The 22,363-nt window shown below is 51.3% G+C and overlaps 1 protein-coding gene across 1 annotated transcript in view; it reads right to left on the reverse strand.

The window, feature by feature from the left end:
• ERGIC1 (endoplasmic reticulum-golgi intermediate compartment 1) overlaps positions 1-22,363 on the reverse strand; it is a 111,894-nt gene that overhangs the window by 15,406 nt on the left and 74,125 nt on the right. Inside the window, exons 5-9 of the mRNA XM_044228483.1 lie at positions 21,453-21,547; positions 17,559-17,683; positions 10,256-10,360; positions 5,692-5,752; positions 784-884 (exon numbers count right to left, since the gene is read on the reverse strand). Of these exons, the coding sequence (XP_044084418.1) occupies positions 784-884; positions 5,692-5,752; positions 10,256-10,360; positions 17,559-17,683; positions 21,453-21,547 (487 nt within the window). The remainder of the gene's footprint in view (positions 1-783; positions 885-5,691; positions 5,753-10,255; positions 10,361-17,558; positions 17,684-21,452; positions 21,548-22,363) is intronic.

The following is a 22,363-nucleotide window of genomic DNA, read 5'->3' on the forward strand; positions in this document are numbered from 1 at the left end:
AGGGCCAAGACAGTGTCATTGTCCCCAAATCTGTAAAATGGGGACAAGGACGGTCCCAGTCAGAGCTGTCAAGACTGAAAAAGACGGTAGAGTTAGAGAGCTGAGCTTAGCAGAGTACCCAGTCCATAGTAACTGCTCAATAAATGGTAGCTATCACTCCATTACTATTTTGAATTGTGCTAAACAACATACTGGCTATAAGGGGTTTGGGCAGCCCTAGAAGAAGAGGAAAAGGACAGTCCTGGTGATCAAGGGATCCACTGGGGGTGCCTCAACTAACGTGTTGCAAGCATGCCTGTCCATTGGCAGGGTCATGTCCCAGGAAGCTAGAGGCTGTCTCAGCTTGAAACAACTCTTAGTCATCCCATTCAGCGGGCACTCACCGTCCTCTGCTTCCCATCAACGCCTACCCGCTTCTCCATTACTTTGGGTTTTGGGGTCCTAGGACGTTCCTGTTAACCAATGGCCATCTGGTGATTCTGGATAACGGGCTTGCGCCCCAGGAGCCAGAAGGTCTGTTGTGTGTTGACCAATCAGGGTCCTGAGTCTGAAGGACTGGGGCCAATTGCAAGGCTCTTTCTCAACAGATCACACCCCATCTCCTGGTTAGATTTCCTCCCCTTAACTCTGACACTGGCCTCTCATCTCTAGCCAGGACAGAGCCTGACCCAAGCAGCACCCTGGGAAAGGCTCTAAGCGGGAATTTCACTCAAATACATGTCACTTCTGCTTACGGCCAGCAGAGGGCGCAATTGCACACAGCTGGACCCAAGGACGACCTACCTTGTTGGCCACTGTGTACTGGTAAGAGTACCGTTGCTTGCCACTCTTGTCCTCGTAAACTGTGGGCACGATCTTCAAGATGTAGTCATGGGATGCGAGAGCTGCAGGAAGGACACAGCAGGATGAAGCAGGGGGACAGGCACTGCCCGGCTGGCAATTCTATTGTCATTTCAACCCTAAATTTGTTCAGCATTGTTGGGGGTGCCGTTTCCAAATTTTCATCACCAAACAACCCCTCTTCATTTTCTCTCTTTGGATACCAGGAATTGAGAAACTCCGTCTATCAGGATCTTTATTCCTCCACTGTACAGGATATTAAAATTCTGGAAATGACCCCAATGTCCAGCAATAGAGCAAATGTTAAAGAATGGGTACTGCGACAAGCCACTGTCCAAGAGGTATTGTTAAGGGAAAAGAACCAAGTTACAAACGGAATGAATAGCATGTTTACATGTCCTGGGAGCAGGGAAGATTCACTCTCTCTAGATGCATGAATATACAGAATTTTCTGGAAAGATACCCAAGAAACTATTAGCAGTTGTATCCTCTGGGGAAGAAGGCAGGATTTGGTAAATACCACATTTCATGGTGCACCCTTGGTCCTGTATGAACATTGTTGCTTTTGAAACAAGCTGGGTTTGAGTTTTAAAAAGAGAGATGGGGTGCGTGATTGGCTCAGTCAGAATGTGCAACTCCTGATCTCAAGGTTGTAAAGTTCAAGCCCCACGTTGAGTGCCTAGCTTACTTAAAAAAAAAAAAAATATATGAAGCAGAGGAACTACATTTATGAAGAACTGTTCATAATTTCTTTTCAAATTTCTGTTCAAAAAAACTATTCAAACTTCTTTCCTCATTTTCAATTAAATGGGAGATCAGTTTTCCCTTCACCTGGCTCTGTCATATTGCACTGTAATTCTTGCCCACACTGCTGTACGGTGGATGGGGTGGGAGGGGTGACACTGCAGTGGGCAGGGACCGAGCCCTACTCATCTCTTCTCCCAGAACACTGCAGAGGGCCTGGCATAGAGTGGAAAGTAGCAAGTGCTTATGGAATGAATGAACGGAAGGAAGGATGGCTGGTCCGGGGCATGAATGGAAGAACAGATGAATCAGCTTCTGATAAGCATGAGGTAACCAGAACCAAACACGAGACTGACAGAATGCTGGCCTGAAGCTGCCCAACAGCATCCAGGAGAGGTACAAATTCCCTTGGCTCATGCTTCTGGGATGCTAAGGGAAGCTCAAGGACCCCCTCAGTTACTGCCTTCTAGAATGTCGGCTCAGGGATCATGGAGCTAAAACCACACAAAAATTTAGTCTTTTGTGTTCCAGTCCTGATCTATGGGCTAAATCAGTTCTGAGTCCTTGGACTTGCTCGCTCTAAGAGGTTAGGGGAAGTGGATGGCACTCACAGCCTCTTCCTGCTAATACTGCCTCTTGGTAAGGAAAAGGCTGCTTCCTGAACTGTCTTGAGACCTGACTCCTCTGAAAAACCTCAGTAAAGCCCTGTGGCCTCAGGGAGAAGTCCACGAAGAATCTGCAGTGGGCCCCAGGGGTCAGGAGCAGGGGAGTCACCCAGGACTTAAAAGGCAGACACCTGGGTCTCACCCCTGCTGAATGGTTCCAGAGTGGGACTCAGAATCTGCATTTTAAACCCGGAGTCCAAAGACCATACTTGAGATACCGTGCTCCAAATGCCCATTGCTCTAGGTTAAATACTTGAGAGAACAAAAGAGTGAAAGCCTTATGAAAATCAAACCTGTAATAGTTCTGTTAAAATTTGTACAAATACAGATGATCCTAAAGAGAAAAAGAAATAGAAACCACCCACAAATCCACCATCCACAGAAAACCATGGATTCACATTTTTGTGTATAAACTGCTAAGCTTATATTTATACATATATTTATATTTTCCTAAAATGGCATCATACTGTACCCTTTTCTAAGAACTAAACACCACAGATATCCTTAAGACACAGAAAGCAGTAAGCTCCACTCCGTTTGTTTTAGTCGCTCCAATATCCCCTAGTATGGTGCCTGGCACACAGTAGGTGCTCAATAAACATCAGTTGCCTGAATGCCTGTGAAGTTCTGACCCATCTGCACATATCCCACAGCGCCGCCACGTAAATGGACTCAACACCCCCCATGGCTAGACACTGACGCTGTTCTTCATTTTCACTGCTATAAACAATGACCTAATGAACATGATTTTCCTAAATCTTTGCACACTCTCTTAATTATTTTCTTTAGCTTACTCTCCTATGAGTAGAAAGGATGACTCAAAGGCAATGACCATTTTTAAGGCCTTTGACACAATTTGCCAAATGCCCACTAGGGACACCGCACCTAATTCCACCCACGTGGATTGCTTGTCTGTGGGCCCCTCCAGGTGGCTGCTGGCTCTGACCTGATCCAGGGAGGCCCACGTACATTTTGCGCTGGCAGCCTCCCACCCTCCCTCCTAACATCTTATTACGGAAAAATTCAAACACATACAAACTGGGGAATCCTATAACAAACCCCATTCCCCAGTTTCAACAATTAACAATACAGGGGCACCTGGGTGGCTCAGTGCGTTAAAGCCTCTGCCTTCAGCTCAGGTCATGATCCCAGGGTCCTGGGATCGAGCCCCGCATTGGGCTCTCTGCTCCACAGGGAGCCTGCCTCCCCCTGTGATTTCTGTCTTTCAAATAAATAAATAAAATCTTTTTAAAAAAATGTTTAAAAAAACAAAAAACAAAAACCAATTAACAATACGGGGTTGATTTTGCTTCATCCCTACCCCATCTTTCACCCTACCCTGTTTTATCTGGAAGCAAATCCCAGACATCACATCAATTTATCCACAAATATTTTACTTATGTCTCTATAAAAGATAAAGGCTCTTAAAAAACAAAAACACAACAATCTCAATGTCATCATCGCCAAGGCTAAAACATCCACAATCCCTCCTCAGTATCTCCAGAGAGAGTGGTCTGTTGGAAGAAAAATCGGTTACTAGAAGTGGGAGTTCCTTTATATAAGGTGGCCAAGAAGGGGTGGCATTTGAGCTGGGACCTACATGACAAGAAGCAGCCCTCAAGGGGAAGGTCTGGGAGCAGAGGAGGCAGCAAAGGCAAAAAGGCCCAGCAGGGAGGCCAAGCTGGAGGGCTGAGGGAATGAAAGCCAGCCCTATCCTTGGCCGCCTGTTGTTTGATCCAATGCATTTTCTTTCCATGGAAGCCAGCCTGAGATGGCTCTTGTCACTAGCCCTGGAGCAGGCAGGGTTTTCTGATCAAACCCTCTACTGGCTGACACAGTCTGGGTCCTTCCGAGCTCAGTTCTATGTCAATATCCGTGCCAACTGCGAGCAGGTGTGGACACTGCCATGGGACAACATTCTGCCCTTCCATAGAACTATACCGACAGGGACACCAACATCAACATGGGAAGGATCATCTCCCTCGGTCAGAATCAACATTTGCATGAAGACAAGGAGGCCTCGCTGTGTGCTCCTAGGCTGCCTGCTGGAGCTGACAAGAAGAGGCCTGCACCCAGTGGGGAAGCAACGGGACAATATAAAGCAAATACCATATGTATCACAGGCATTGCCGTGATGGTAAAAAACAAGGAACAGACATTTTCCCCGAGGAAACAATGCCTTAATAAAGCATGGCAGAACTGCTGGGTGGGTAGCCGTGCCTCTGTCACCACAGGAGACACTCTGAAAAAACACAGTCACACAGAAATGCCAAGGACAAATATCAGAAGGGAAATGGCCGTCTACTGGCTTTGAGACGATGACCATTGCTGATGGACGAGGGTTCCCGGGGACACAGAGAAATGAAGTGTGATTTGTTAAGGGTGAGGGATCAGTCATGGGAGATGTTTTCTTTTGCTTGAATTTCTGACCATCAGAGAGCAGAATGCATTTTAAGAAACAATGAGAAAAGCTTGATGGATAAAAAAGGTGAGTTCAGGTGAGGAAGTAAGGAAAGTCAAGGTCACCTGTTCTGCAGGATCCAGGGAGTGAATCCATTTAAGCAGACAGGTCTCTTGGGCCCATTCTGTGCATGCTTCCAAGGCCCCGTGTGTATGCACACATGTGTGCATAGGTGTGCGGAAGTTCATTGGATCAGGCGACAGGTGTGTGCATAAGGGCGGCAGTGTGTAAAGACACCAAGCCCTCTTTCGTAGGGGCCAAGGTGCCAGAGAACTGAGCGGGTAGAGGGCTCAGGGAGGGGACATTTATGAGGGGGAGGGGTTGGGTGGGGTTGGGTGGGCATCCGGGTGGTCAGACCCGACTGGGTCACTCTCAATCAGCCCTGTTCTCCTGGTGCCCCTGGAGCCAGGATGAATCCCAGCAATGCCACGGCTCCCTGTGGGATCTTAGGTGATCATCTCAACTAAAAACAATTACAGAGCAGTAATGATAACAATAACAATGATGGGGTGCCTGGGTGGCTCAGTGGGTTAAAGCCTCTGCCTTTGGCTCAGGTCATGATCTCAGGGTCCTGGGATCGAACCCCGGCATCAGGGGCTCTCTGCTCAGCAGGGAGCCTGCTTTCCTTCCTCTCTCTGCCTGCCTCTCTGCCTACTTGTGATCTCTGTCTGTCAAATAAAAATAAATAAATAAATAAAAACCACACTTCTCTAAAATGAATAAATAAATAAATAGATAATGATGATAATAGCTCGTACTCACTGAGCTCTTACAAGGTGCTTAGGATTGTCACATTCCTTTCCCCAGGGAGGGTGGGGACAAGCCACTTTTCTGCCCTTGTCTGTCAGACAGGGCTCATTCCACCTCCCTCACAGGCCAGCTGTGGGAATGGAGCATTCACAGCCCAGCTTACACTGAGTACTTGCTGCACGCTCCCTTTTCCCCTTTTCCCTGTTCCCACTTGGGATATGGGATACATACGGTTGGAGGTGAGTCTGTCTGCTCCCCCGAGGGCATTGAAAGCTCCATGCACATTCTGGACCTGTGGAGAAGCACAGTGAGGGGAATGATTCCAGGAAATCACCTCTTCTGGGCCTGATTCTGGCCGCCCGGGACGGCCAGGTGCAACCTGGTGTAGGGACCTTACTCAGCGTGGTCTGTCTCACAGAGAAGTTGTAGAAGGAAAGATACAGACATAGCAGGGGCCTGGCACATAGCAGGCACTAGCTTCCTTCCCACCGTGGGCCCCTGTAATATACCACTTTAGCCTGCACATTTCTAGTCACCTCACTTAGTGCCCCTAATGAGGTACTGCTGAGCCCATTTTACAGAAGAGCAGACCAAGGCTTGGAGAAATGCTGAAGCATGTCCAGTGTCACACAGCTGATAAATGGCAGAGACAAAATCCAAATTCGGGTATCTGACCTCAAGCCCGAGTTCTTTCCATTAAGCCACTTTGGAAAGCCTAGGTCCTAGCACACACCTCCTGAGATCCCCTACAGCCTTCTGAGGACCCAGGGCTGCTGGCCTCCTACTGAATTTGCTGCAGAGAACATTCAGCAGCTTTCCTCATGGCAGCTGGCCCTACTGTGTCCTCCTGGTAGGGTCTGATGTAAAGTGGGGCTGAAGGCCATATTCTGCCTCTTCTCTGAGGATGAGCGGAAACCATGTCAGCTGCAGGGACATCTAAAGCAGGGTAAGGCACGCCAGGTACATGAGGCATGCCACCGTGGGCATGGTTAATAGGAGCTGCCAAGCTAGTCATCCTGGAGGGCTTCCTGGAAGAAGTGACACACTAAGATCTGCAGGAAAGTGGGAAGTTAATCAGGCAAGCAGCATCTATGAAGCATGAGTCGGAGACTGAGGAATAAACAGAGGCCTGCGTGGCCCCAGGGGAAGGGGGTGAGGTAGGTGGGGAACAGGCCACTTCAGGAAGGGTGAGAAGCAGTTGGGTGACCTGATCCTTGATCCCGATCCCAGGTGGCTGATGTTTACTGAGCATTTAACAAGCCCAAAGAAAGGTGAAGTTTGTCCACTGCTGCCTTAGGGAAGGAAAATCGGAACCAAGAGGAAGGTGGCTATGAGAGATGAGAGCTAGAATGTTCCCTCCCATAGTCAGGTGTCATGGTTTTATCTCACATTCATTTTTTTGATCATTTGATTAACTTCTGTTTTCCCCTCTAGACTGAGGTTGGACACCGACACTCAGCAATGCGCAAGGCACATAACCTGCAGGACAGGTGTTCAAGAAATATTTGCTGAAAGGATGAGTAGCTGGAACATTAACTAGGTTTTTTGCATTTAAAGAATTCTATTTTGCCCATAATCATGACCAAGCAGAAGGCTGTCAGTGTCTTGTTCTGCCAGTGGCACATAGCAACATAAGACTGTCCCCTCTCCTACGCACATCTGTCCCCGTCCCTTCTCCCTGCTGCCCTGCCTCTGTCTGGGCCCCATCTCCCCCGGCCTTGGCTGCAGCCCTTCCCTCAGCCCAGTCTGGCCTCACAGCCCGTCTTCACCACGGCAGGTGGGCGCTTTAAAACACCAACCTGCCCCCATCAGCCCCACCTGCCTGAATCTAACACGGGTCTCTTGCCCCCCATAAAACACTGCTCCCTGCTCCCCTTCTGGGACATTTCTGCATCCTCTCCAACTCTGAGGAGCACTCACTTGCTAGGCCTTGTTACAGAACATCAATCTGATGCTGTAGACATCTGCTGACCCATTTTTTTCTTAAAGTAACCTTGAGCGTCTTTTTTATGAAAATGACCAGCTGGGTGTGTCAGAGAATGGAAGGTGTGTGAGGTGCCCTGTGCCCGTGAGACTTCCCTGTGAGCCTAGCCAAATGCTTCTCACCCTTCAGGGGTTGGCTTACATGTCACCTGCAAGGTCACCCTCCTTTGGGAAGCCCTCCCTGACTTCCAGGCTAGGAGGAAACTTGTCCCTGCTCCCATATTACTGCCCAGAATCCTGCGCCTCTCTTATCCTTAACCCTCCTCGTCCTATATTGTGCTGCTATTTATTTGATCTCTTCTCTTGAAAGCCAGAACCATGTACTGTTACATGATGGGTATCATGTAACTCCAGGGCCTGGAGCAGAGCAGATATTTCAAGAGCGTCTGATGAATCCATGACTGCAGGAGGCACAGTGACAGAGGACCTGGGGTCAGACGTACCCAGTTTCTTATAAGCTGTGTGACCTTGGACAAGTTGCTGAATCCCTCTGAAACCCAGTTTCCTCATCAGGAACAAATGCCATCCAGCACCCTTAAGGATTAAACACGGGGCACCTGTAATGTTGCCCTCTAGGTAAGAAAGAGCAGGCTTCTGGCATCCAGAGTCCTCAGAGCAAGGAAGGAGTATGGTGTGGTACAAAGACTTGGTTTGAATTCTGGCTGTGCAGAGCTGAGGGACGCTGGACAATCTTCTCCTGTGCACACCGGAATTCATGGTGACTTTTTCCCAGGGCTGCCTAAGGATTTGCTGAGCTTGTGGGCCTAAAGGCAGCTAGGGGACTGCCCAGCGCTCAGTCTGTGGAGGGTCCGCTGTCCACAACCTGCCCATGATTTGTCAGCTTCTGTCCCACTGGGGGTGGTGACTACTCCACCTTCTGTGTTCTCCAAGGCTGCATGAGCCCCTCAAAGGCTGGCGGCATGCTCTGTCTCGCAGGGCCTCGTGCAGAGTTAGGATACAGAGAGCAACAACAGTGGGTTATAGCTCATTTCCTTGACTGCTTTCTCTGTGCCTGGTCCTGATCTAAGGGCTGTATGCGCAGGAATTCATTTTATCTCCATACAATCCTCGGTGGCAGGTATTTGTTATTGTCCCCATTTTACAGAGGTAACTGAGGCTCAGCAGGACTAAATCATTTGTTCAAGGTCACACAACTAGTACGCAGCGGAGCCAGGACTTGGATCTGGAAAGGCAGGCTGGGGAGCCAACACACGCCAACCCCCCCCAGGTGGAGCCCTGGGGCCACGTGACTGCTGAACCCTGTGTGTAGGGAGTGCACAGTCAGGGGGCAGGCCGTGGTTCACCGAGTGTGCGGGCAGGGAGACTGGCTCACGGCACCCAGGGTGGCCAGATTCTCTGTCCCTAAGCCCTGTCTCCAAGAGGAAGAGCTCTGTGGCCTCCAAAGGGACTGGAGAGGTGATGACTGGCCCCTCAGGCCGGGCACAAGGTGCCCGCAGGGAAAGCAGCAGAGGCAATGTGCAGTGGAGAGAGGAGGAGTAAGGGGCAGTGTGCCCTCCGGAGGGCACCCCGGGGGAGGAGGTACCAGCAGTGCGGCCTGAAGCCAGACTCGTGATTCAAACTCAGACACTGCAACAGACTGCACCCTTCCCGTGCCTCAACTTCCTCACCTGTATAATGGAGACAATAAAGGACCCACCTCTAGGGTCGCTGAGAGAGTAAAGGGGGGTCTCATGTACGAAGAACGATGCTTGGCAGGTCCACTAAGTGGGGCAGTGCGGGCATGAGTGTGTATATGAGATGTTCCCACACGGGTGAGCCTGCGCACGTCTCTGGGTGCTGTGTTTGTGCTGTATCTGTGCAAGAGTCTGAGTGTGTGTACATTTGGTGTATGTGTTTGGGATGGATCTTAGGGTATACGTGTGAGCACGTGTGTGTCAGGGATTAACTTTGAGCGTGAAAAGTGTGTGCATCAATCTCAGTAGATGCGCGTGCACAGAAATGGCATAATGCTGTGTGTGCTGGGCTTGTGGGCCAGTGTGAGCCCCAGGTGCACACCACCATCCCTGGGGGACCCCTCCCTCCAACATCCTTAACCAGGAACCAGTATTCTCATCGAGCAAGGCTTGGTGGCAGGACCCAGAGTCCCGATCCCAGCACTGTGGCTGGAGCAGTTCCCTCTCTCCTCTGAGCCTCCATTCCAGAATCTATCTTCAGGACCATGGGGAGTAGTGGAGAGGAGAGAACAGTCGCGCTCCCCTGCCTGCAGCTGGAGGAGAGTGGGTGGCTTGTGCTGGGCTCCTGTACACGGCTGCCACAGGTAGGAAGCTGCTGGGCTAGGCCTGCTGGAGGCAGCCCTCTCCATCCCCACTGAGGACTGTCAGAGGATTCCTTCACCATGGTGCCTCTACTTGGTAGGCTTGGGCACTGGGCTGGAGGGTGGACGGGGCTGTAGAAGGACACAGGCTGGACTCTGGCATTAGACAGATCTGCTGGGGGACTCCACACAAGTGGTTTCTTTGGGCCCAGCTCCACAGCTGTAAGACACGGTGCCCCCTCATACCTTGTATGGCCACACTGGCACAGAGAAAGTGCTAGCCCATGAGTACCAGCTCATAAAAAGTGTGTCCCTTTCCCCAGGCTCCAGGTCTCAACCCAAGGGGCCAAGCACATGGTACTGTCAAAATGGTAGGCCCATGCTCCGAAGGAACAATATACAGGAGCTGTTTGACAGAGACTCTGAGGGGGTGACCCATCTAGATGTTACCTTTGCACCCAGAGAGAAGAGAAGGCTCCAGGTGACAGTCCCTGGACACCCGCCCCCAGCCACACCACTGGTGTGTGCCCTGCTCACCTGTAGTGTGTCCCCAAACGAGAGCTTGTGGATGACATGGGTCATGTCCGGGTTCTGTGGCTGAGCCGTGGCACTGTGTGTAGACACATGGAAGTTGCCCGGGACCTGGGGGAGAGATGTGAGTTTCAGGAGTCTCGATGGCTGCCCCAGAGGTAGGGGGCGGGTCTCCCCCACTGGAGTCAGACAGATCTGGTGTGGGATGGGATCCCAGCATGGTCTGAACCATGGCACTTTGGAAGAGTTACTGCTCTTCTCTGAGCCCCAGGTGGCTCGTCTGTAGAATGGGGGCAGGAACAGAAACTACCCAAGGGGGCTGCCGGGATTAGGGGGTGAGAGAACACAGCTGGGCACCTGGTGCAGGCCAGGGCTCAAAATGGCAGCTGCCCACTGGCCACTCCATGGCTGTTGGCTGCATGGTGGGTTGAACCCGCAGCCCCATGGACCAACTAAAGCTCCTCAAAATGCAAGTCAACACTACTACTCACCCATATTTGCCTCACCGCCCCAGACTGGGGGATCCTTGAAGGCAGGACTGCAGTGGCCTCCTTTCCTCCCTGGGCTTTGATGTCCTGGCACAGCCCAGGAGAGGGACTGATGTCCTGTGATAATCCTGTGGATTCTCCTTCAAAGGATTTCTTTCAAAGGGCCCCTCCTCTACCAAGCTGCTCAGGCCAAACTCTTGGTATCATTTTGGCCCCCTTTCTCCTACACCTGACCTGCCCACCAAGAAAGGCTGTCTGCTCACTCACGATGTCTAGTTCCTGCCGTTCTCAGGTCCCCACTGCTTCCCTAGACCAGACAGTGGATGCAGCCTCCCCAGTGGGCTCCCAGCTTGAGCCCTTGGCACCCCCAGACCTTTCTCTAACAGCAGCCAGGGGGTCCTTTTGAACGTACACCTGATTGTGTCACTCCTCTGCTCACATCTTTCTCTGCATACTCCCCCTGGCTGTGCTAGCCTCCCTATGGCACCAGGAACCATGCCAGTGTGGTCCCACCTTGGTTCCCTGTGCCTGCGACCCCTTCCTGGAACCCTCTTCGACACGGCTCTCCCTGGCCTCCCTCAGGCCTCTGCTCAGGGAGCCTCCCCAACACCCGTCCCCAAAACCCTTGGTCTGCAAAAGCCCTCAGCAGCTCCTGCCACCTGATCCCTATCTTGTTCTCTTTTGTTTCCTCATGAGAGAACGCTGGCTCCACGCCGGTGGGGAGCTGTATCTGATTTGATGTGCACTCCCTGACCCTGGCAGATGCTCACAGAATAGGTACTGGATGAATGAACAAACTATGAATGGCACGAATTCTTAAACTAGCATCTTTTATTTTGACATTTGACTTCTGGTAATTCCCATTTTACAGAAAAGAAAACTGAGGCTCAGAGCAGTGAAGAGGGCGTGTCAAGAGCTGTGGTTTGAACTCATAGCTGTTGGACTCCAGACTCAGCACACGGAAGCAGGACAGGACTCTCCCTCCCACCATGTACCTTGGCAGCCCTGGGGTGATGGCCACATGCAGCCATTCCTTGGGACATGCTGGGTTTGGGAAAATGGCCCAGACAAAAGCCTGGAACTGAAAATGAGACTGCACAACCCACACTGGACCAGAGGGATGTACAGACTGTGGGGACCACGGGGAGGGCTCCCAATTCAGTTGGGAGTATTCAGAGGGGGCATCTCAGCAGAAAGGACACTCCTGTGCTAATGAGTCCGCATTACCGGGGAACAGCTGGAAAAGTATGTAGGCAGATGGAACAGCATGGACAAGTATAGAGGTCAGAAACTGCCCAACCCAGTTGGTGCACATCTGTAAGGAACTAGAAGAGTTTGGTACTACTGAACCCAGCATAAGAGAACAGCCCGCAGCGGGTGGTAGCATCAGGAAACAAAGAGGGAGAAGGTGGTAGCATCAGGAAACATTAGAGGGAGAAGGGGCTGCTCAGCAAAGGCCCCAGAGCCATGCTGAAAAACAGTTTATTTTATCCCAGTTCAACAAAGGTTTGGTGAGCTATATTAGAGGAAGGAATATGCATTCTAGCTTCTGGCTTAGCAGCAGTCCATCAAAGCCTGCTTATTTTGTAAGCATGCCTGTTTCAAACACAAAGCTGTAGGCTTCTAGAGATCCTCCTGTCTTCACGAGGGCCTGAGCTTTGTGGACTGACCTGGAAGGTACCAGGCTGGCAGGGCATGGCCCGGCCTCAGCTCACAGGTGAGGCTGCAGTCGGGTTTGGGATGTGGGCTTCAGGAGCAGTGACCCATGGTGGAGTAGCAGCTGGGTTCTATACTCCAGTCCAGCCCGCCCCCGAGCTGGGGTGCCTTGGGCAAGGACAGTAACCTCCCCATGCCTCAGTTTCCCCACTGGCCAAATGGAGATGATGACCACAAAGGGTTACCGAGAGAACTAAAGGAGGGGAGGAACGCAAAGCCAATGGTAACTGCTATTGGTTCCGATTCTCAGAATGAACACGTTCATCATCAGAACAAGGACCCAAGAACAGAAGGAGAGCGTGGGGAGACCGGGGAGAGCATGGGGAAAAGCCCACTGTATCTCAGAACTATTTCTTAACTTCATTTTTACTTATATAAATAGTTAACTATACACATTTGTATTATAAAAAATTCACAGGGACGCCTGGGTGGCTCAGCCAGTTAAGCATCTGCCTTCAGCTCAGGTCATGATCTCAGGGTCCTGGGATCGAGTCCCACGTTGGGCTTCCTGCTCAGTGGGGAGTCTACTCTCCCTGTGCCTGCACCTCCCCCTGCTTGTGCTCGATCTCTCTCTCTCCCTCTGACAAATAAACAAAATCTTAAAAATTCACATGATCAAGTGAGGATTATAGTCCCCCTTGCCTATCACCTCCTGAAGTAAGAAACCAACAGCGTCAGGCATGGGTCCTTTGGCGTTTTCCCATGCAGTGACATGGGGCTGCCGACAGGCAGAGTTCAGAATGGGGTTTGGAGCTTGGGCCTGAGGCTCCCAGAGTTAAGTGAGGCCAGGAGGCTGGCTCTGGCGCATCTGCCACCCGCTGCCTCGCCGCGAGGCTGTGACTCAGTGACCCGCTCCCCCTCTGCAAGGAACCCATCACAGGTGGCTGACTCATGCCCGCACACGCTGGGCTGAAGAAAGAAAAGACGACGCTTTTAGAGCCTGTGACTTAGGAACCTACGTCAGTGTCTCTGATAGATTTTAGAAACCTATAGATGGAGCCAGGCCCCAAACCCGGGCCCCTCCTGCCCTCCTCCTGGGGGCTGGTTGATTCAGCGAGGAGTCTGGGCTGCTGGGGGCTGCCAGTGCAGCTTGGAACATGTGACCTTGGACGTCTGACTGCTGGCCGACTTCCTGATGGACAGATAAGAAGGCCATGGGGCAAGTGCAAGCTGGATGCTGGGAGATAAAGGGGTGGGCGCCAGCTGTGAACCTCGCCCGTCATCAGGGCACACTGGTGGCTGGCTTTCTTGTCGAGCACCCTCTGAGCGCTCCTAGGAGGCATGCACCCGGAACAAGGGAGAGTGGGGGGTTTCCACTCCTTGCAAGGGGACAGGACAGAGGGTGACCTCAGCTGTGACCTAGAGTGAATGGACATAGTTGTCATAGCTCAAAATGCTGGCACAGCTCAAGATGCTGGCATGACCAATATGCTGGCAAGGAGAAGCAACAAGGGGACAGGGGACACAGGGGGAGAGCAGGGGCCTGGTACCAGGCTGCCTGGGTTCAAATTCTACTTAATTTTTTGTGCCTTGCTGTCCTCAGAGCTGTTACAAGGACTAAATAGGCTAATCTGGGAAAGTGCCAGGTAGGAACGCAATAGGGAACAGCCATAAGGCAAGGGCTGGCGTGGCACTTTCCTAGAATTCCCCAGCCTGCCCTGACCAGAGAAGAGCCATTTCTTGAAGAACATCCATGCACATTTTATGAGCACACTTGTACCCAGGTGACAGTGGGCACCAACTGGTGAAATCATGGATGTTCCCGCTGAAGGAAGACAAGGCAGGTCAGGGAAAGGGCACCGACGCGTGTCTCTATTTCCAAGGTGTTAAGTGCTTTGTATTTTAATTTGCTCGTGTCTTACAACCTGTGAGGCCAGTACTAGTATCCCCATTTTACAGAGCAGGACACTGAGGCTCAAAGAGGCTCAATTGCCCAGCATCATTCAATCTGTGAGCCCTGTAGCCAGGGCTCTCGACCCCGGGTCTGTCTGACCACAAAAAGCAAGCCCCACTTCACCCAGAGCCAGCCGGGGGGCCCACCACAGCCTGTCTGAGGTTGACTGCAGCCATGGGCACGACTGCCAAGGGGAGGAGGGTATGGTGCTGGGCTAGCTCCTGGGTGGTGGTCCTGCTTCTCTTGTGTCCATCCCAGGCTGGGGGCCAAAAGGGTCCCTTCTTTGCTCATTGCTGGGGGCACAAATATTTGTTTTAGCCGGGTAATCATACCCCCGAGGGGAGGCCCCCATAATTGGCAGCTGTGTGTACATCTGCTCATCTCCAACCATCACCTTTCAGACAGGCCTTCCCTTTGCCCCGATCTCAGTGGGGTTCCTCTCTCTCTCCCCACCAGAGCACCCCTTTATCTCCCTGCTCCTCAACACTGGAGTGTACCAGATATCAGTCCTCAAACCACACTGGCCTCAAGACCTTGAGTTTCTGGGGCGCCTGGGTAGCTGGGTTGTTAAACGGCGGCCTTCAGTTCAGGTCATGATCCCAGGGTCCTGGGATCAAGCTCCGCATGAGGGTTCTCTGCTCAGGAGGGAGCCTTCTTCTCCCTCTCCCTCTCTCATTCCCCCTGCGTGGGCTTTCTTGCTCTGCCTCTCTTTCTCAAAATAAATAAAATCTTAAAAAAAAAAATTTAAAAAGACCTCGGGTGCTTATACTTCAGTGCCATGGACCCTTTGCCAACATCTTCTCTTCACTGATGACTCCCACATTCACATTCCAGCTCAGAACAATCTCCTGAACCACACCTCCGATCCCAAATGAAACATATCTGAAACTGAACAACTGCTTCCCAGCCCTACCACCCATAGAATCCATGCGTGCCCAAGCCTCTGTATCTAGAAAATGGGACCTCCTGGTTGTCCAGACAAAAACTAAGAAGTGGTTCTGATTCCACTCTTGCCCTAACCACCCACATCCAACTGATCAGTAAGTCTTGTTGACTCCATGTCCCTAATCAGACCACTTCTCCAACTTCGCTGCACAACCATGGACCGTGACCTCTGCTCTTGGCCCCCTTCACTGTGCTCCCCCGACAGCTGTCAGGGTGAGCTTTCCGAAGTTTCGCTGTCCAACAGAACTTTCTCTGATGATAAAGGTGGTATATAGCACTAATACGGTAGCCACTAGTCTCTCTTAATAAAGTCCTTAAAATGGGACTAGTGAGACCAATAGAATTTTTCACTTTATTTAATTTTAATGAATTTAAATTTAAATAGCCCACCCAGCTAATGGCTACCATATTGGATAGCATAGTTCTAAGCCATAAATCTGATCACATTGCTTTCCTGCTTACAACTCTCCCATGGCGTCCCCTCGCCATCACCATAAAATCCAAGTCAGGGAGCACCGCGTGGACCCTGTGACTTCATTTAACCCCTAAAATGTGGCATAAGTAACCTTCTCTGCTTTCACACTACAGGGAGCCCTGAGCTCTCGTGGAAAAAGGCCACTCGGCCAGAAAGAACACACACGGAGGCCACGCGGAGAGGAGAGGCCCTGAGACTACGTGGGGAGAGACAGTCCAGTAACACCAGTGTTCCAGCCCAGCCCAGCTTTGGAGCCACCGGGCAGGAACTGTGGGAAGGGAGGGCACCTGCCCTGTCTAAAGGGGCAGCTGCCCCTTGGATCCAGATGGAAGTTGCCAATGGGACGTGGGCCCAGCATGGCTAGAGCCTCCAACTTTGAAAAGGCAGAAGTCTGGACTCCCAATCTTTAGATACTGGCTCTGACGTGTCTGAACACTGGAGAGGACAAACATAGCTTGTCTTTGGGCTGGGTGTGGCCAGGGAGTTCGCAACGTCTGATTCAGATGTCAGGGACCAGAGACAGGCTGTTCTGACAGAGGCTACAAGAGGGCAAGCAGAAGCCAGGAGCGGCCAGTGGCTCAGTCTGGCTGGGACTGGGAAGGGGAACTATGGAACATGGGACAGAGCTGTGTGATCTTGGGCAAGACACTCAGCCTCTCTGGGTCCTGTCTCAGTTTTCTCATCTGTAACATGAAGCTACCTCACAGGGTTATTGAGAGGCCCCCCTGTGATGATACGTAAGAGGAGCTGGAAAGGGAGCAGCGCGTGTGGGACAACCTCTGCCAGTTCCCGCTGGGCTTCCCCGGCACACCCACAGGCACTTGCTCACATCCTTGACTCAGGATCTCAAGTTCCTGGTTCTAGCAATAAAACAACAGTAATGCCTGAGTGGTCCTTTGGGGCCTACCAGGTACTTCCAAACCACACCACTTTCCCCGCTCCCCTGCTTCCTTCCTCATCACAGCACCTACCACCCACCCACTGAAATGCTTCTACGTTTGTATATTGTCTGTCTCGCTCCACCAGTGCGAGAACTGCAGTCCGTTCTACCTATTCTGGGCAGCCCCAAAGCCGAAAGCCTACCCTAGAACACAGAAGATGTCCCATAAATGTTTTTTGAATCAACGTGTAATAGCTCATTTCATCCTCATACAAACTTTGTGAACCGGGTGGTAGGATTCTATTATTACCATCATCACATCCTCCCTCTAAAGATGGCTAAGATGGGTGCAGTGAGGGGCGTCTGGGTGGTTCAGCTGGTTAAGCATCTGGCTTCGGCTCAGGTTGTAATCCCATGGTCCTGGGATCGAGTCCCACGTCAGGCTCCTTGCTCAGCGGGGAGCCTGCTTCTCCCCTGCCTGCTGTTTCCCCCTGCTTGTGCTTGCTCTCTGTCTCTCTCTTGCCTGCTCTCTCTGTGTCAAATAAATAAATAAAATCTTTAAAAGAAAAAGGTGGGTGCGGTGACTTGGAGGGTACTGGTTGGCCAAGAGGGGAAGTGCTGGGACACACACTCACCATGTCCTTCTCACCATCTACTGTCTTCCCTGTTGGGAAGAAGAGTAGCCTCTTCCTGAACCAGCGGCCAGGGGCTCCATGCCTCGGGAAACCTGGAACCCCCACCCAGATTCTCACCAGGAAACACCTGGGACCCTGACGCTTGTTAGGCTCTGCTTGGGGGACAGGACAGTGGGGAAGGCAAGGGAGTGCACATCTCTACCATCTGCTTTCTGGGAGGAAGGGGACCGAAGGGACTGGGAACGGGTCAAAGGGGCCCATGCAGGGTCTCCATACCTTGTTGATGCTGAACTGCCCCTCAAAGCGGCAGCCGGCCCCGTTGTTCAGAGGGATCTTCATGGAGTTGTCAATGTGCCCCACCTCATGCCTGCCCATCTCATCTTGTATGTCCAGCCCGACCACTGCAGGGGGCAAGGGGAGGAGAGAGTCACAAACGCCCATAGCAGTGGGGGTGGGGCCAGCCCTCTCCTCCCTGGATGCCCATTCCCCATCTACTCCTTGGACACGGGGGTCCCAAGCCATGTAGGTGTTCACAGTCTGGGGCCCAGAGCTGCAGAGAGGAAGGCTGCTGACAGAGGAGGAGGAGAAGGGTAATAGCTGGACTAAAAGGGAACAAGCACCCAAGGACCCAACCCTGACACTGCCTGAGGCTGCAGAGGAAGAGGGGGAAGAGCTGGGGGAGGGAGCAGCTAATGGGGCAGGGGATGGAGGACCACGGGCTGCAGGGGTGACTACTCTGCTAAATGCAAGGCTACAGAGAGAAGCAGAGGGTAGAGGTTCAAAGGCTGTCTGAATCCCGGCCTGCCTTTTACCCGCTATACAACCCTGGCCAAGGCACATAACCCTGATGCCTGTTTCTCTGGAAAATGGGGGCGATAATGATCCTCCTTGGAGAATTACGCAAATCGAATGATGAATGGCGGCACCTAATGGGTTTCAGTCTCTGGATTCGTTGGACAAACAGGTCCCGGCAGTCATTCATTGGCTTCACTCATCATCCATTCACTCACACCTCCTTTTACCCAGTGTCTATTCTCGAAGGCCCTGCCCTCCTGGAGCTTGGGCGCTTTTCCGGGTTCTTCAGTACATCGAATGGGAAACCTGGGACCCAGCAGTTCTGGTCCTTGCCTCCAGTGTGACTCTCCATCTGTGACTCAGCTTCCCAATCTGCAAAACGGGCAGGCCCACGCCAACTACATTCCCTGAGATGGTCTACGTGGCATGGGTTTGTAAACCACGAAAACGCAGAAAATTCCCTGGAAGAAGCACTTGAAAGGAGGCTGCAACCCAGAGGAAGAGCAGCTGGAAGCAATTTTATGTGAGCCAAGCCTAAAAGGGAAAAATGGGAACGACTGTATTCCTCAGTGGAGATGGGGAAGCGAGTGAGGGCCCATCTGTAGAAGGAAATGTGATGTAGTCACTAAAAATGATGCTCATGGGCCTGTAGTACGTGGGAAATGCTGACTCCGTAATGTTTGATTTCAAAGAAATGGAAACAGGTCCCTGTTTAACTCAGCAGCTCCACCTTTAGGAGCCCATACTCCAGACGCACACATGTCCAGGACGCGTGTGCAAAGGCTGCTCTGGGCAACTTTATTTGAAATTTTGACCACTGGAGGCAGCCCAGCTGCTGTCAATAAGTGGTCGACGGAAGAACCCCTTCCAGAATGCTGGGCAGCAGGTACACGGACAGGGTATCTACACGTGGGGCGAGGCAGCTCAGAGCAGGCCAGTGACTAAGAACTTCGGCTCTGGGGCTGCCATTTTCTGTGGTTCCTGACTCTGCCCCTTCCCAACTCTGGGACCTTGAGCAAGTCGCCTAACCTTCCTGTGTCTCAGCTTCCTCCTCTACCCTAGGATTAAAAAAATTAAAAAGGCACTTACTATGTGCTAGACACCCTTGTAAGTGCTTTTTTTATAAGAATGTCCCATCTAAGCATACCTGTGGGGGAGATATGATCAGATCCATTCTCTATGGGGGACACTAAAGCACAGCCAGGCTAAGTAATTTGCCTGAGATCCCACAGCTAAGAAACAGAGTTTCAATCCAGAGGCCACACCCTTAGGCCACTCGGCTAAAGCACCTCTCATATTGATGCACTAGCAGAGCCAAAGAATTCAGGACAGAGCCTGGATTGGAGTAGGAGCAAAATAAATGGCAGCTGTGGTTATCATCTTACTAATATTATGAGTAATAGAAGAACAGCTCCAAGATATTAGCAGAAAAAAAACAAGAAACCCCAGAAAGGTCCTGTGTAGTTGAGCCCCAGTTAAGTAAAAGAAAAAAGAACCAAAAAAAAAAACCAAAAACCAAAAAACATCCCCACCTAAACATGATACAGGTTTGCAGACAGACAGACACACACACACACACACAGAGGGGTGGGAAAGGAGTGTCAACTATTAGCAGAAGCTTCCTCTGGGGAACATGGCACCCCAGGGAATACGTATTTCTTTTACTTTTTTCTTTATACATTTTTGTATTTTGAACATGATTTTTTTAATGTCGAAAATATATTCCTGTAGTAGTTCATAATAAAATATTACTTCTTCAAGCAGGATATGAAATTGCACAGGCAGCGTGATCTCAGCCGTGTTTAGAAACGCACAGAAAGGAAGGTCGGGATGGAATGGCGTCAAATGTCAAGTGACGCGCCGTTCGGGGAGGAATTACGGATTTCTTCTCTCTGCTGCTCCAGATTTTCCAAAGGTACAATGATGAGCGTGCATTTTTTTTCTCTAATGAAAATGTTAAGTTCTACTTTTAAAGAGAAGCCAGGGTACGGGGCTCGAGCAGGAGCCTCCTGGGTTCAGCTTATGGCCCTGAAGAGCGGTGGGCGTGGTGGGCGGACGCAGCCTGAAGCTTGAGGTTGCCTGGCCCCTCCTGGGCCATGGCCTGTCACTGGGCTGGAGCCTGGAACCACATCCCTTCCCTCCCCTGCCCTGCTCATCCCAGTCCTTTGGCCTGACTAAGAATTTCCTTGTTCCAGAGACCGGACCAACTCCTGAATGAGAAGCTGCCAGATGAATTATTTTTCTAAGAGAAAGAGAAAAAAATAAAAATAAAACTGACCAATTTCAACAGGTTCCCTGGCTCGGGGCCCACCGTGGCTTCAAAACTATGACGTAATTCTCACCAAAAGCAATAACAGAACTGAATCTCTCCCTATCTCTGCCCGCAGACACACCCGATGTTCTGTCCTTCAGGAGGAAGGGAGTGGGCGGGAAGAGAAGGGCCCGCATCGGGTTACGGGCCAGGCTGGGGCAAAGGGGCAGTAGAACCCCAGTCCACTTGGTAAGTTTAGAAACCAGCTCATCAGACGCGCCCAGAAACCCCAGGCAAGAGACAGCACTACACCCATTTTTACAGAAGAGGAAACAGGCTCAGAGAAGTCACAAGGCATCAGGGTCACACAGTCTTAGTGCAAAAGAACCAGATTCTGACTCCAAACCGATCTCCAATGAGTTTTGTTCTGTACCTAGTAATTCATGGTCTCGGTTAAAACAAATCAAACAGAGCATGAAGTGAAAAACCAAGCTTCCCAACAGCTGCTAACAGCTCAGACATGCATCCTTCTCCAGGTGACTGATCTTGGTTGGTAGTAGGTCTCCTTGCCCCAAGATGCTCAAGAGGTTATGTGACACCCCCCCACCTCCCCCACACATCACCCTGCAGACTCTAGCCAGGGATACGGGTAATAACAGCCCGCCTCCCCCCCAACCGCTACTGGGTAGGACAAACTGTGGCATATGCCACGGCTCCCCATGAAATCAGGTTGTGATTAGCCCTCCCGAGAACACACATCTCTACTTGTCCTCTCACATCCCCCACACCCTTCCCATTCCTCCGTTCCTCCGAGAAAATCTCAGGTTCTGACTCTTGGGACCCTGAGGCAAGAGACAGCCCCCACCAGCACATCAACAGGGCTACTCTCCAGAGGGTAATCCCCATTAGTAATTTCATGGACTTCGTATTCCAGAAAAACCTCCAAATGCTCGCAGAGTTGATTATTCTCCTCTCTAGAAAAGAGTGAGGAGAATCTTATGCTACCTGCTATTTGTAGCTCGCCCTGTTTGCTGACCCGTTCTGGTCATCTTGTCATTTCTGCATACCCGGCTCTGCCTGACGGAGGGGTCTTGCAGGAGCAGAGGGCTGTCGGGAATACTCACATTCGCAGTGCAAATTGGGTAGGCTGATGTTCAGGCTGACGTCAATTTTGCCCCCACTGTCCTTGTCCGGGTCATCAACGTAGAGCTCATTCACGCTAAATAAAGGAGACAAGTACAGAAGCCTTTGTTGAGGTGGGGCACCGTCCCAGTTGCAGGGGCAAGCCAGGGGCCACTTCCCTTGGTGACCACTGTGCAATTAACTAGAACTCCCATCTCGGGGAAGCGTGTGCCTGATCAGGCACAGGGGATCAGGGCTCCCATCTGGAGGGTTTTCTCCAGATGCTGGCCTTACCACTTAAAGGGGGGAGATGGGGGAATGGTAAAGGCACAGCTTTCAGAGTCAGACACAGTCAAGTTCTAATCCTGGCTCTGCCACTTTCTATAGGAACTCGGCAGGTAACATGACCTCCGTGAACCCATCTGTTCAATGGGACACCACCACTCGCAATTAATGGGGTGTCTGAACACTTGAGAAATGGAAGTCTTACTAGGCATCAGGGCCCAGCACCACCGGGCACATACCTTATTCCCTACTCTCTTGAGCCCCCACCCACTCAGCTGGGGAAGGGGAATTCCCTGGGTGGTCACGCTCAGCGTCCAGTGCTCATAAAGCCCTAGGGTGAGCATGGGGTCTGAGACATGACTAACTAATGTTCTGTGGCTGCTGTACCAAATTTTCACATTGGTGGCTTTAAAACAACACACACTTTAAAACAACACACACTTATTCTCTTGCCCTCCTATAGGTCAGAAGTATAACATGGGTATGGTGCTGCGCTCTTTCTGGAGGTTCCAGAATCCTTCACCTTGCCTTTCTCAGCTTCTAGAGGCTGCCAAGGCTCCCAGCCCTTCTCCACAGCAGAGCGGTGTAGCAGAACCACACGGCATCTTCACTCCTGTCTGACCTCCTA

This window comes from Neovison vison, chromosome 1 (genome assembly GCF_020171115.1).
Source record: "Neovison vison isolate M4711 chromosome 1, ASM_NN_V1, whole genome shotgun sequence".
NCBI classification, from domain to species: Eukaryota; Metazoa; Chordata; class Mammalia; order Carnivora; family Mustelidae; genus Neogale; species Neogale vison.